Source organism: Vulpes lagopus, chromosome 15, assembly GCF_018345385.1.
Source record: "Vulpes lagopus strain Blue_001 chromosome 15, ASM1834538v1, whole genome shotgun sequence".
Classification (NCBI taxonomy): Eukaryota; Metazoa; Chordata; class Mammalia; order Carnivora; family Canidae; genus Vulpes; species Vulpes lagopus.
The window spans coordinates 23,346,368-23,362,447 of NC_054838.1; the positions used below are offsets into that span (position 1 = coordinate 23,346,368).

A 16,080-nucleotide genomic window follows, 5' to 3' on the forward strand; every position below is an offset into this window, starting at 1 on the left:
GGTTATGGTAACTTCCTACCTTGTTAGGATTCACTGTGTAAGACTTTGTTCAGGATTTTCTGCCATTCTGTTCATCACTTAGATTGGCCGGAATGTTCCTTTCTTCTGTGGCTTTGGTATAAGGTTTAAAACTGCTGACCTTATAAACAAATTGGGGAGTATTTTATTTTTCTGTTTTCTGGAAGATTTTATGTAAGATAGGCCTTTTTTTTTTTTTTGGTTTTGGTTTTGGTTTTCATTAAATGTAGGGTGCCAGTGAAGATATATGGGTGTGAAGTCATATTTGTAATAAAGCTTAAATCTGTTTTTGTTTTTTTCTTACTAGTTTATATAGAAGTTATAAGGCTAGTGAGCTTTTTTATTTTTTTGAGTAACTTTTGGTAAGTCATATTTTTATAAATTTGTACAGCTAACTAAAATTTTAAATTTATTGACATAAAGTTGTTAAAAAGTATCCTGTTTCATTTCAGTAGAATCTGTGGAGATGCCCCATTTTCATTTCTGACGTTTTTTTTTTTTTTTTTCCCTATTTTCTCAGTCTGGTTAGGAATCTACCATTTTATTGGTGATTTCAAAGAACTAACATCTGGCTTTTATTGATGCTCCTGATTCTGTGATTGTTTACTGTTCTATTAATTTTTAATTTTATTTATATTTTCACTAGCATTTATTTTGTTTTTAGTTCTTCCTCTTCCACCTCCCCTTTTCTTGGTGTTTACCTTTCTGTCCTTTGTCTAAGTGGATGATTAATTTTTTGATACTTCAACTTTCCTTCTTTCCAGATAATGCATTTAAAGATATAAATTTTCCTTTAGTGCAGCTGTATTTGTATTTACTAAGTTTTGATATGGAGTACTCTTATTATTCAGATGATAATTATATATAATAGTAAAATGCTTTCTGATTTTTATGGCAGAGCCTTGGGTTATATAAGAGTGTAAATTCTTAACATGGAGATTTTTTAAGTGATCATTTTGTTCATGATTTCCTGCTTATGTGCAAAAAAGGTACTCCAGGTAATTCTGATTCTTAGAAACTTAGGGCTTTTAATGGTTCAACATATGGCTAGTTTTCATAAATATTCCATATATGTACTTGAAAAAAGTATGTATTTTACAATTGTTGGGTATGGTGATCTTGAATTAGAACAAGCTTGCTAATCATTTAAGTCTTCTATATTCATACTGATTTTTTTCCTCTTTTGTGTTTATGTTTGGATATTTTGATTACTTTATTTCCTTAACTTCCAATATCATAAAAAATGAATGCATCTACAGTTTTCCTAAATTTATCCATTTTAATATTTAGCAGTTTTTACAAATCTGTGCCTGAATCACTTGTATTTTACCTAAGGGTTTTTAAAACTTAGTAATTCTTATTGTGATGAAATGTACATAAAAATGATTAAAATCAGGGGTACCTAGGTGGCTCAGTTCGTTAAGCGTCTGCCTTTGGCTCAGGTCATGATCCCAGTCCTGGGATTGAGCCCCAAGTCAGGCTACCTTCTCTGCAGGGAGTCTGCTTCTCCCTTTCTTTCTGTCCACCTGTGCCTACATGAGTACACACTCTCTGTCTCTCTCAAATAAATAAATGAAATCTTAAAAAAAACAAAAACTTCACTTCTTTTTGAGCTTGAATAATACTCTATTTTATGGATAATACATTTTGTTTATCCATTCATCTGTTGGTGGATGTTTGGATTGTTTCTACCTTTTAGCTACGTGGATAGTGCCATCATGAACATCGATGTACAAGTATTTTTTTTAAAGATTTTATTTATTCATGAGAGACATGGGGGGGGGGGTTGGGCAGAGACACAGGCAGAGGGAGAAGCAGGCTCTATATAGGGCCTGATGTGGGACTCGATCCCGGGATTCCAGGATTACGCCCTGGTCTGAAGACAGGCACTAAACCGCTGAAGCATCCAGGGATCCCATGATGTATGAGTATCTGTTTGACTCCCTATTTTCAGTTATTTTGGGTATATATCTATGATTAGAATTGTTTGATTATACATAAATCCTATGTTTAACCTTTTGAGGAACTGTCAACTGTTTTCCTGTAACAGTTGCACCATTTTACATTCCCAACAGTAATGCATGTCTCCATGTTCTCCATTTTCTTGTCAGCACTTAGTATTTTTTCTTTTGTTTGCTTATAACAGCCACCCTAGTGGGTGTGAAGTGGTATCTCATGCTTTATGAGATATCTCTTTCTATGAGTTATCTCTTTCCTTTATGACTAATAATGTTGAACATCTTATCATTTGCTTATTGGCCATTTATCTTCTTTGAAGAAATATTTTGTGTCTCTGTATTTTTAAAAATTATTTTATGTCAGTTAACATATTCTCAAAACTGTGGCAATAGAGGTCAAAGATGATACTTTTAGAGAATTTTTGCTTTTTTTATGATAGGTGCTTATTGATAGAATCAAAGCTAAACTTGTGATTTTATGCTTTTGCTTTTAGTTCTCTAAACTTGAGGATTAGAGATTTTCCAGGTCCCAACACAGAGCAAGTGGCATTCACTAGTGCCCTTAACCTCTTGGTGGCTCTAGGCTCCAGTGTCTGTCTCTCTAGTCCATGAAGACTGTCAAGCATACCATCAACTTCATAACCTTCCTCTTATTTTTTTTTTTAAAGGTTTTGTGTATTTATTTGAAAAAAAGAAAGTATGAGCGGGGGAAAAGGGCAGATGGAGAAGCAGTCTCCCCACTGAGCAGGGAGTCAGAGGTAGGGCTCAATTCCAGGACCCTGGGATCATGACTTGAGCCAAATGCAGACACTTAACCGATGAAGCCACCTAGGCGCCCCTTAACCTTCCTCTTAGAATCAGAAAAGCCCCCAGGAGAAAAGCAACCCTAATTAACAGACATGCCCCTGTGCCAATGCCCCTTAGTGTTGGATCAATCTTTTTTTTACTATTTTGTTTGCTTTATAGAGAGCTCTGGCTCTCCTAGTTTGAGAGCTCTGGCTCCTCCTAGTCCTAGGAGGATTGGTTTGCATTACCCAGTCCGTCATTGATAGGAAAGCAAGTTTTAATTTTCACGGAAATACTAATTCCTTACTGTCAAGTGCTTATTTCATTGGCTAATTTAATATATATTACATGATTATAATGAGTGTAACTAGCATATGTGTGTTTGTAACAAACGCTACTGATGATTAACCATAACTCAGTTGTTGAGATTAGAAATAAATATACAAGAGTGGTCTACTACTTGTTAATTAATTAATTATTTTAAAAGATTTATCTATTTATTTGAGAGAGAAGGAGCACATGCAGCAGATAGGGGCAGAGGGAGAGGGAGAGAGTGTCCCAGGCAGACTCCAAGCTGGGTGGAAAGCTTGACACAGGGCTCAATCTCAAGACCTTGATATCAGGACCCAAGCCAAAACCAAGAGTCAGATGCTTAACTGACTTCATCACCCATTGTAGTTTGTTTATGAAAGAAGGATTGGGCACATAAATTAATCCAGGGGGTTTTTAAGTGGAGGTTGAGTAAGATAAGATGATCTCTGTTTCTTCTGTTTGAAGCTTATATATGATAGAGGTTCTTGTCTTAACTAAATCTGCTGTATGCACACCTGAAATTTTAAGGTATTGGCAATTATTTGCATTATTGGCTCTCAGGGTTTTTCGGTCCTGGTTTTTTTTTTTTTTTTTCTTTTTTGTCATTTTTTTTTTTTTAAGATTTTATTCATTTATTCATGAGGGACACAGAGAGAGAGAGAGAGGCAGAGACACAGGCAGAGGGAGAAGCAGGCTCCATGCAGCGAGCCTGACATGGGACTCGATCCTGGGTCTCCAGGATCATGCGCTGGGCTGAAGGCGGCACTAAACCGCTGAGCCACCTGGGCTGCCCCTCTTTTTGTCATCTTTAAAAAGAAATCTTATTTAGTCAGCAACTGTATCTTTCCTATTTTCTTCAAGGCAGCATGTCAGGTTCTGTGAGGAGACAGTTGTGAATCCTTACTGTCAAAAAAGGAAGAAAATGTTTAAAGAGAGAAGACATACACAGAAATAATTGAAATACAAGACATAGTGTGATGATGGGTTAACTAAGTATTTGGATAAAGTGCTCAGGGTTCAGAGAAGAATGTCCTCAAGGAGATTTCCCACTTTATTTTAAATGTGTTTAGCTTATTCTTTCAAATGCCATAGTGTAATATATTTGAGACCTTAGGTTCTGGTTATGTATTAAACATTGTGAATTGACTTATTAGGTAATTTTTAGATATGTAAGAGCTGAACAAGAATGTTCTTTTTGACTCTAGCTTTTAAGATAATGCTTGTGATGTAATTATGTGTACCTGAAATTTTTTTTTCCTCTTTTGGTCTCTATTTATAGGAAGAGCATTAAGAAGTTGGTTTTGAAAAACCTTAACAATAGCAATCTCTTCTCTCCTGTTAATCGTGACTCCGAAGATCTAGCTTCACCATCTGATTATCCGGAAAATGGGGAGAGGTAAACCAAATTTTGTTTCTAGTTGTTTCTGGTAGAGAGCCCTGTTCTCATTTTGAAGGGATTTTGGGCACCTAGAATGGTGCCAATCACTCAGTAAAGATTTAGTGAGGGTTGGCTGTTATCATTGTTATAAAGGACTGAGACACTGTTTCTTTTCTACCTTTTCAGATTCAGCTTCCTGAGCAAACCTGTCGAAGAGAACCATCAGCAGGATGGAGATGATGATTCTCTTGTGTCACGTTTTTATACTAACCCTATTGCCAAACCCATTCCTCAAACCCCAGAGAGTGCTGGAAATAAACACAACAGCAGTAGCAGTGTGGATGATACTATTGTTGCATTAAACATGCGTGCTGCTTTGCGAAATGGGCTGGAAGGAAGCAGTGAAGAGACCTCTTTTCATGAGGAGTCACTTCAGGATGACCGAGAAGAAATAGAAAATAATACTTACCATATGCATCCAGCAGGTCAGATTCAGATTGGTACATGGGTAATCTTTTACCAGTCATTTGACACCTCTTATTTGTCAGATACTCAATTTAGTGGAAGTCAGCTACCAGAGATCTTAAATGATTTTATTATGTTTATAGTTGGTAACATTTAAACACTCTTCACTTATGCTTTGATTCCCAATTCACATACTTTTTCTGCCTTTGGAGTGGTTAAAATTCATGTCATTAATTATCCTGGTATAAAGATCCCAAATTTTATAGCCAGAGAGACTATCTTTATACTTTCCCTAGCTTTATAACTCAGATAGATTGCTTATTAGCTTTTTAATTAAAATAATACTAATAATTATCATATAAGGTTTTTGAGGTTTCAGTTAGATTAGTATATAAACCATAATGCCTGAAATGTATAGGCATTCAAATGGTATCAGTTGCTCTGGTTAATTATTATTACCTCAGTTCTGTGCTTTGCTTTTTTTCCCTCAACAAGGAACTGCTTAGTTTTTTTCCCAATGAATCCATGAAACACATAATATAAACTACAAGATTATAGTATGTTGATTGGTCACTTAAAACTTGCATTTTTAAATTCATTCATTCACTCATTCATTTATTCTCAAGTAATCTCTACACCCAGTGTGAGGCTCAAACTTAACCCTGAGATCAAGAGTTACCTTTTCCACCACCTGAGCTGGTCAGGCACTTGGCTTGTCTTTTTCTGTGGTGACATACCTCATTTGGGTTTTCATGAATGTACTCACATTCTTTTTTTCTTTTTCTTTTTAAACCAGGATATAATTTATACATAGTGAAGGGCACAGGTCTTAAGTTTATTTCAATGAATTATGAGAGACAGACATAGGCAGAGGGAGAGGCAGGCTCCCTGCAGGGAGACCAATGTGGGACTCCATCCCAAGACCCTAGGATCATGCCCCCAACCAAAGGCAGTCACTCAACCACTGAGCCACCCAGGTGTCCTGGTTCATTCTTTTTTATTGTTGAATAATAGTCCATTATAATATGTATGCCATACTTGGTTTATCTAATCTCTGTTAGTGAACATTTGGGTTGTTTTATAGTTACTCTTGAAGTGTCTGAAGTTTTTCCGTAATTTTCTTGTTGCCTTCATATATATCTTCCGGCCACTTAGTGCCCTAAGGGAACAAATTTATATTTTCATGTTAAGAATCCAAGTATCTGTATTTATGTGTGTGTATCTACACAAATTTATTATGATACTACATCTATTTTCAAATAACCCAGTCTAAATTTTTTTATTGTTCTTAGTTTTCTCATTGACCTTATTTGTCACTTTTCAATTTAAAATTCCATTGCCGGGGTGCCTGGGTGGCTTAGTTGGTTAGGCATCCAACTATTGATTTCAGCTCAGGTCATGATCTCAGGGTCATAGGATTGAGCCCCGAGTCAGGTTCTGTGTTCAGTGGGGAGTCTGCTTGGGATTCTGTCTCTCCCTTTGCCCTTCCCACACTCATGCTCTCTTTCTTTCTCTAAAATAAATAAATCGTTAAAAAACAAAAACGAAAGATAATGAGTTTGGAGTTACAGCTTTGCCTCTATCACTGAATTACTTTGTAATCAAGGCAGGTTCTTTCCATGTTGGGTTTTGTATAGAATAAAAGAAAAATGCATTAAATAAGCCTTTCCTCAGAATACATTTTATGGAATGCCTTTCATAATGGAGTAAGTTAATGAGTGCCCTATGAAAAGAAGGTTCTGGGCAGTCCCAGTGGCTCAGCGGTTTAGCGCCACCTTCAGCCCAGGGCAGGATCCTGGAGACCTGGGATCGAGTCCCACGTTGCGTTCCCTGCATGGAGCCTGCTTCTCCCTCTACCTGTGTCTGCCTTTCTCTCTCTCTTTGTATATCTCTCATGAATAAATAAATAACATTTAAAAGAAAAAAAAAGAAAAGGTTCTGTGATTAAGTTTGGATTAAGATTTAATTATTAGACTTAAAATTATTTTGCAAGTTCTTTTTTTTTTTTATTTTTTTTATTTTTTTTTTATTTTTATTTATTTATTTATTTATGATAGTCACAGAGAGAGAGAGAGAGAGGCAGAGACACAGGCGGAGGGAGAAGCAGGCTCCATGCACCGGGAGCCCGATGTGGGATTCGATCCCGGGTCTCCAGGATCGCGCCCTGGGCCAAAGGCAGGCGCCAAACCGCTGCGCCACCCAGGGATCCCAATCTTTTTTTTTTTTTTAATTTTTTATTTATTTATGATAGTCACACAGAGAGAGAGAGAGGCAGAGACACAGGCGGAGGGAGAAGCAGGCTCCATGCACCGGGAGCCTGATGTGGGATTTGATCCCGGGTCTCCAGGATCGCGCCCTGGGCCAAAGGCAGGCGCCAAACCACTGCGCCACCCAGGGATCCCTATTTTGCAAGTTCTTAGAGCCTGTGACATATAATCGTGTGTATTTCTCAAACTTAACTTGACTAGGAACCTTTCTTTAGAAAACAGTTTCAGGAGCACCTGGGTCGCTCAGTGGTGCCTTTGGCTCAGGTCGTGATCCTGGAGCCCTGGGATCAAGTCCCATGTCAGGTTCCCCACAGGGAGCCTGCTTCTCCCTCTGCCTATGTCTCTGCCCCTCTCTCTGTGTGTCTCATGAATAAATAAATAAAATTTTCAAAAAAGAAAAGAAAACTCGGTTTCTCCTAGGAATAACGTTTCTTAGAAAACCAGTTTGGAAAAATGCCTTATTTCTATATATTTCCTCTTTATTTAATTTAGTTATTGGTTATTTCAGATTATTTTGACAGTTATTCTTTTTAAAAATGAAAAAGTGAAATAAATACTATGAAAATTCTTCTTATGTAAGGACAATTGCAATACATAGTACATTTTCTGTTTCTTTTGTCATAGGCATTGTTCTCACCAAGGTCGGTTACTATACTATTCCATCGATGGATGACCTTGCTAAAATTACCAATGAAAAAGGAGAGTGCATTGTCTCTGACTTCACTATTGGTCGTAAAGGTAAGTGTGAGCTTAGGAGTTTGTAGTGTTTAAGCCAAAGGTCTGCACCTTATTTTTGTAATTAAGTAAAAGAAGCCTTTGATAGTTGAATCCTTTTTTTTTTTTTTCCTGTTTGGATCCATCTTGATCTGGATAGTAGACACTTGGATTGACAAGTAACAAGATGAGACTAGGACCACATAACATTCTTTGGTAACTATTTGCAGTTTTCTACAATTAAACAAAATACTATAAATGACAAAAAAAGTGCTAAGAGAAAATTGAGTAATAAGAGATGAATAATATTTAGGTTCAACTTCATATTATTATGTTCATACAGATACAGTTTTCTTGAGAAAAATCTCATCTTGCTATACTGTATTTTAAAAAAGGTTCTCAGGTATTGTAACTCATTCTGCAAACTTAGGTACTAAGTAAGGATTGTATATGTAGCAGTAGTACAGATACTTGGAAGAGATTTTAAAAGACTGTTTTAAGATTAAGTGCTGTAAAAAAAAAAAAAAGAGAGATTAAGTGCTGTAGAAGTGTTAAACCTGGTAACTGTATTTGCTGTCACCCCCTGATACATATTATGGATGATATAACCCATTGAAGGTACTACTCAGTGATTTAAAATACTGATTAATGTTTAGGGGCACCTGACTGACTCAGTTTGTAGGGCATATGATTCTTTCTTTTGAGATTGTGAGTTCAAGCCTCATGTTAGATGTAGAGATTACTTACAAAAAGGAAATCTTCAGAGGCAGCTGGGTGGCTCAGTTGGTTAAAAGTTTGCCTCAGCTCAGGTCATGTTCCGAGGGTCCTGGGATTAAGACCTGCATTGGGCTCCCTGCTCTGTGGGGAGCCTGCTGCTTCTTCTCCCTTTGCCTGATGCTCCCTGTGCTTGTGCTTTCTCTCTGTGTCAAATAAGTAAATAAAATCTTTTTAAAAAATGAAATCTTTAAACAAATTTTTTAAATAAAAATCCTGATTAATGTTTAAAGTTGCTTGCTTCTTCTGATTATTTAGTCAGTGGAGGTATAAAAGAGGTTATTTGCCCTCTGTACAGGAAGAGTTGTTAACTGTTTGCTTTGACTTACAGGTTATGGTTCAATCTATTTTGAAGGAGATGTGAATTTGACAAATCTAAATTTGGATGATATTGTGCATATTCGAAGGAAAGAAGTGATTGTCTACTTAGATGATAACCAAAAACCACCTGTGGGTGAAGGGCTAAATAGGTATGGATTTACTTACATATTTAGAAAATAATCTACTAATCACAAAATTCTTTTCACATTATGTACATTTTTCTTCACCTTGCTTTTTTAATTTATGTGATGATTATTTCTCTAATTTAAATGTATAAATTATAAGTGCTACACTAGGACTTTTGACTTCTTTTCTATAATATCAGGTCCAACTATTATTTTCCAAAAACACATTTTAATAGTACTTTTTTTTCTTATATTTGATATGACCATTTTTAATTCTTTCCCTGTACTTTAGTTTGAGAAACTAGCTTCTGATACCTATTTGGAAAAAATAGTTAATTTATGTTCACAACCTACCAAGATTGAATCATGAGCAAATAAAAATTCAGAATACTCCTACAATAAGGAAATTGAATTATAATTTAAAAAATTAACCCCCCAAATCAAAAGCCTTTGACCAGATGACTTCACTGTTAAATTCTACCAAACATTTAAAGAATTAATATCAGTTCTGAAATGCGTTCAAAAAAGAGAGCGCATTACCCTGTTTCTAAAGCTAGACAACAAAACTACGATAAAACTATAGATCAATGTCCTTGATGAATACTGATGTAAATATCTTCAAAATACATTTGAGGGCAGCCCAGGTGGCTCAACAGTTAGGCGCCTGCCTTCGGCCCAGGGCCTGATCCTGGAGTCCCAGGATCGAGTCCCACATTGGGCTCCCTGCATGAAGCCTGCTTCTCCAACTCAGCCTGTGTCTCTGCACCTCTCTCTCTGTGTGTCTCTCATGAATAAATAAATAAAATCTTAAAAAAAAAAAAAAAGTTTGATCCTTGAACCACACAGGTTTGAACTGTGTAGTTCACATGTGTAGATTTTTTTATAGTACTTTAAGTATATTTTCCTTAGAATTTTCTTTTTTTCTAGCTTACTTTACTGTAAATACAATATATAGTGCATATAACATACCAAATATGTGTTAGTTGACTCCTAGGTTATCAGTAAGGTTTCAGTCAATGGTAGGCTATTAGTAGTTAAATTTTGTGGGTTTCAAAAATAGAGATTTTCAACTGTGTAGGGAGTTGGTGCCACTGACCCCTGTATTGTTCAAGGGCCAACTGTATTAGCAAAAAGATTGTAACAGTATATTGAAAGGATTATACGCCATGGCCAAGTAGGATTTATTCCGGGAGCATAAGGATGGTTTAATGTATGAAAATTGATTGATGTAATACATCACATTTGCAGAATTAAGGAAGAAATCACATGATTACCTCACCTGGTGCAGAAAAAACATCTGACAAAATACAGCATCCTTTAATGATAAAGACATGCAACAAACTAGAGATAGAAGGAAACTACCTCAGAGTACCTGGTTGGCTCAGTTGTTAAAGTGTACGACTCTGGATCTGAAGGTTGTTAAGTTCAAGCCCCACCCACATTTGGTGTAGAGGTTACTTAAAAATAAATCTTAAAATAATAGTAATAATTTAAAAACAAAAGGGACACTACCTCAACTTAATAGAAGCCATATTTTCAAAAGAATATCAGACTCAGTGGTGAAAGAATGAAAACTTTTCCTCTAAGATGAAGAATAAGACAAGGATGCCCACTATGCCACTTTTATTCAACATAATACTAAAAACACTAGTCATGGGGCAGCCCTGGTGGCACAGCAGTTTAGCGCCGCCTGCAGCCCAGGGCATGATCCCAGAGTCCCGGAATCGAGTCCCACGTCAGGCTCTCTGCATGGAGCCTGCTTCTCCCTCTGCCTGTGTCTCTGCCTCTCTCTCTCTCTCTCTCTGCATCTCTATGAATAAATAAAATCTTTAAAAAAAAAAAAGTATTTAAAAAATAAAAACACTTAGAGCAATTAAGCATGGAAAATAAATAAAAGGTATTGTCTACATTGAAAGGGAAGAAGTAAAATATCTCCGTTCAGAGATAAAATGATCTTGTGCAGAAAAACCTAAAGATTCCACAAAAAATAATTATAAATTCGGTAAGACAGCAGGATAGAAAATAAGCACACCAAAATCAATGGAGTTTCTATATACCAACAATGAGAAATCCAAAAAGGAAGTTAAGAAAACAATTCTATTTACAATGGCATCAGAAAGAATAAAATACTTACTAATTAACTTAACCAGGGAAGCAAAAGCTGAAAGAATTGAAAAAAGACAAATAAATGGAAAGTTATCCCATATTCATGGATTGGAAGACTTTAAATTATATTTATTTATTTAATTATTTATTTTTTAAAGATTTATTTATTAATAAGAGACACAGAGAGAGTCAGAGGCAGGCAGACGGAAAAGCAGGCCTCATACAGGGAGCCTGATGCGGGACTCGATCCTGGATCCCAGGATCATGCTCTGAGCCGAAGGCAGACGCTCAACTGCTGAGCCACCCAGGCATCCGAGACTTTAAATTATTATTAAGATGTCCATACTAACCAAAGCAATATACAGATTTAATATAATTCCTATCAAGATGCCGGCAGCATTTTTTTTTTTACAGAAATAGAAAAATCTATCCTAAAATCCTGGAATCTCAAGAAACCTCATATACATAGTCAGTAGATTTTTGACAAGGCTATCAAGACCAGTGGGGAGAGAACAATATCTTTATCAAATGATTCTGGGAAACCTTATATCCCACATACAGACTAATGAAGTTGTACTCTTATATCATAGAAAAATGAACTCAAAGTGAACCAAAGACTAAACATAAGACCTAAAGCTTATAAAATTCTAAAGTAGGGACGCCCGGGTGGCTCAGCGGTTTAGCACCTGCCTTCAGCTCAGGGCATGATCTTGGAGTCTGGGGATCAAGTCCCACGTTGGGCTCCCTGCATGGAGCCTACTTCTTCCTCTGCTTGTGTCTTTGTGCGCCTCTCTTTCTCTCTCTCTCTCTCTCTCTCTCTCTCATAAATAAAATCCTAAAAAAAAAAATCTTAGAATAAAACATAGGAGAAGTTCCATGACATTATATCTATACTTTTAAGTGTTTTTTTTTTTAATATACATGTAGTGTAATTTTAGTTTTGGCTATACAGTATAGTGATTAAACACTTCCATACATCACCCACTGTTCATCACAAATACACTCCTTAATCCCCGTCACCTATTTCACTCATCCACCTCCACCTCCCTTCTGGTGACTATCAGTTTGTTCTCTATAGTTAAGAGTCTGTTTCTTGGATCCCCCCCCCCTCTTTGCTTGTTTTGTTTCTTAAATTCCACGTGAGTGAAATCATACAGTACTTTTCTTTCTCCGACTGATTTTGCTTAGCAGTATACTCTCTAGTACCATCTATATTGTTGTAGATGGCAAGATTTCATTCTTTTTTTATGGCTGAGTAATGTTCCATTGTGTGTGTGTGTGTGTGTGTGTGCGCGTGTGCGCGCGCGCACGCCACATCACCTTTATCAATTTATCAACTGATGGATACTGGAGTTATTTCCATAATTTGGGTATCGTAGATAATGCTGCTACAAATATGGGCATGCGTGCATCCCTTTGAATTAGTATTTTTGGGTAAATACTGGTAGTGCGATTTCTGAAATGTAGGATAGTTCTCTATTTTTAACCTTTTGAGGAATCTCTGTACTGTTTTCTATAGTGTTGTACCACTTTGTATTCCCACCAGCTGTGCAGGAGGGTTCCACTTTTCTCCACATCCTCACCAACACCTGTTTCTTGTGTTGTTGATTTTAGCCATCCTGACAGATATGAGGGGATACCTTATTGTAGTTTTGATTGGCATTTCCCTGATGATCAGTGATTTTGAGCATGTCTTTTAGCCGTTTATATGTCTTCTTTGGAAAAGTGTCTATTCATGCCTATTTCCTTCTGCCTATTTCCTAACTGGATTGTTTGGTTTTTTGGGTGTTTAATAAATTCTTTGTAGATTTTGGATACTAACCCTTTATCAGATGCATCTTTGCAAATATCTCCTCCCATTTCATAGGTTGGTTGCCTTTTAGTTTTATTGTTTCCTTCGTTGTTGAGAAACTTTTTATTCTGATGTAGTCCCAATAGTTTATTTTTTATTTTGTTTGCCCTGTGTCTGGAGACACATCTAGAAAGAAGTTGCTATGGCTGATGTCAAAGAAATTACTGCCTGTGTTCTCTTCTAGGGTTTTTATAGTTTCATTTCTCACATTTAGTTCTTTAATCCATTTTGAATTTTTGTGTATGGTATAAGAAAGTGGGCCAGCTTCATTTTTTTGCCTGTGGCTGTCTAATTTTCCCATCACCATTTGTTGAAGACTTTCTTTTTCCCATGTCATTGTATTTTGACAAGGATTTCCTGGGTGCAACACTAAAAGCATAAGCAACAATAGTAAAAATGAACAAATTAGACTATATTAAAATACAAGACTTCTTGGGATGCAGGGTGGCTCAGCGGTTGGATGTCTGCCTTTGGCTTAGATCGTGATCCTAGGATCCTGGAATCGAGTCCCACTCCCCGAAGGGAGCCTGCTTCTCCCTCTGCCTATGTCTCTGCCTTTCTCTCTCTCTGTGTCTCTCATAAATAAAAAAAATAATAATAATAAAATAAAATAAAATAAAATACTTCTGTACATCTAAGAACATAGTCAACAGAATGAAAAGCCAACCTACAGAATGGGAGAAAATATTGACAAATCATATTTCTGATAAGGGTTTAATATGAAGAGCTACAACTCGGCAACAACCAAAATATAAAACAATTAAAAATGGGCAAAGGAAAAAATAAAAAATAAAAAAATAAAAATGGGCAAAGGACTTTAATACACATTTCTCCAGACATATAGGTGGCCAACAAGCATTTATGAAAAGATACTTGTGGCACCTGAGTGGCTCAGTTGGTTAAGTGGCCAGTTCGATTTTGGCTCAGGTCATGATCTCAGGGTCCTGGAGTCTGACTCTGCTCAGCAGGGAGTCTACTTGTGGATATTTTCTTTCCCTCTGCCCTTCCCCTTGCTGGTGCTTGCTTATTCACTCTCTCTAAAATAATTTCTTTATGGCAGCCTAGGTGACAGTTGGTTAAACATCTGCATTTAGCTCTCAGGTCATGATGCTGGGGTGCTGGGATTGAACCCTGCAATGGACTCCCTGTTCAGTAGGGAATCTGCTTCTCCCTTTTCCTCTCCATGTATGTGCTCACTCATGCGTTCTCTCTCTCTCCCCCCCTCAAATAAGTAAAGAAACCTTTAAATCTTAAAAAAAGAAGGAAAAATAAAAAGAAGGAAAGACACTCAGCCTTACTAATTAGGAAATCCAAATCAAAACCACAGTGAGCTATCACACTCATTAGCATGGTTACTAAATTTCAAAAAAGAGTAAGTTTTTGCAAGAGTGTGGAGAAATTGGAACCACTGTTTATATTGTTGGTAGGAACGTAAAATGGTGCAATTACTATGGAAAAGAGTGTGGTGATTCTTCAGAAAACTAAGAATGATTCATCAATTCCAAAAGAATAAAAAGCAGGAATGGATCTATATATCTCATAGATATAGATATAGACATAGATATACTGAGTGTATATATATATATATATACAAGAGAATTGAAAACAGGATCTCAAAGAAGTGTGTATACATCCATGTACATAATAGGAGGTAGAAGCAACCCAGATATCTATCCATTGACAGATGAATGGACAAACAAGATATGGTTTTATACACATACACAGCCTTAAAATGGAAGGGAGTTCTGACCTGTGCTAAATCATAAATGAATCTTGAGGACATGCTAAGTGAAATAAGCTGGTAGTAAAAAGTCAATACTGTATGATTCCACTTACTTAAGGCCATCTGCAGAGTCAGAGTCCCAGCAACAAACAGTAGAATACTGCTTACCAGTAGCTGGAAGTATGAGGTGTTGTTTTTTAATGGGTATAGAATTTTAGTTTTGAAATATTTAATAACTTTTGGAGACTGGTTGTACAACAGTATGAACATATTTAACACTACTGAATGGTATTAGCTAGGAATGGTTAAGATAGTAAATTTTGTGGTATACCTTTTAGCCCAATAAAAAAATGTTTTGAAAAGTCACATTAAAAAAAAAGTCACATTAAACATTGTGTTTTAATTATATTAAATTCTTTTTTTTAAAGATTTTTATTTATTTATTCATGAGAGGCAGAGACATAGGCAGGGGAAGCAGGCTCCTCCCAGGGAGCCAGATGTGGGACTTGATCCCCGAACTGGGGATCATGCCTTGAGCCAAAGGCAGTTGCTCAACTGCTCAGCCATCCAGGTATCCTAATTATAGTTAATTTTTTAAAAAGTCATCTAGGGGCACCTGGCTGACTCATTTGGTGGAGCCTGTGACTCTTGATCTCAGGGTCATGAGTTCAGGTCTCACAGAGGGGGTAGAGATTACTTAATAAATAAAAGTTAGGAAAAAAGTCGTTATTATGTGCTAATCACTATACTAGGTTCGAGGCATACAAAATGAATAGATCGCAGTCCTTGATCTCACATACTTCTGTTACAGTCCTCTTCACACTCATTACTTTATGGTTAACATTATGGTGTTCCTGATATCTCATTCTGAAGCATTTGTTAATATGTGGTAGTTGCGGGGTGCCTGGGGGGCTCAACAGTTGAGCGTCTGCCTTTGGCTCAGGTCGTGATCCCTGAGTCCCAGGATTGAGTCCCACATCGGGCTTCCTGCATGGAGCCTGCTTTTCCCTCTGCCTCTCTCTCTGTCTGTCTCTCATGAATAAATAAATAATCTTTAAAAAAAAAATCAGTGGTAGTTGCTATTATTATTAATGTTTTTTAACAAAAATAGCACTTTAAGACCTTCATTAAGACTTAGATCTTAGGAACACCTGGGTGGCTCAGCAGTTGAGCGTCTACCTTTGGCTCAGGGCGTGATCCCAGAGTCCCTGGATTGAGTCCCACATTGGGCTTCCTGCATGGAGCCTGCTTCTACCTCTGCCTGTGTCTCTGCCTCTGTGT

At 36.7% G+C, this 16,080-nt stretch overlaps 1 protein-coding gene across 3 annotated transcripts in view; it reads left to right on the plus strand.

Moving 5' to 3' along the window:
* Nucleotides 1-16,080, plus strand: part of NUP98 (nucleoporin 98 and 96 precursor) — a 121,952-nt gene that overhangs the window by 59,964 nt on the left and 45,908 nt on the right. For all 3 annotated transcript variants that reach the window (XM_041730007.1, XM_041730009.1, XM_041730008.1), the window contains exons 15-18: nt 4,354-4,470; nt 4,639-4,937; nt 7,809-7,922; nt 9,004-9,142. In XM_041730007.1, the coding sequence (XP_041585941.1) occupies nt 4,354-4,470; nt 4,639-4,937; nt 7,809-7,922; nt 9,004-9,142 (669 nt within the window). The remainder of the gene's footprint in view (nt 1-4,353; nt 4,471-4,638; nt 4,938-7,808; nt 7,923-9,003; nt 9,143-16,080) is intronic.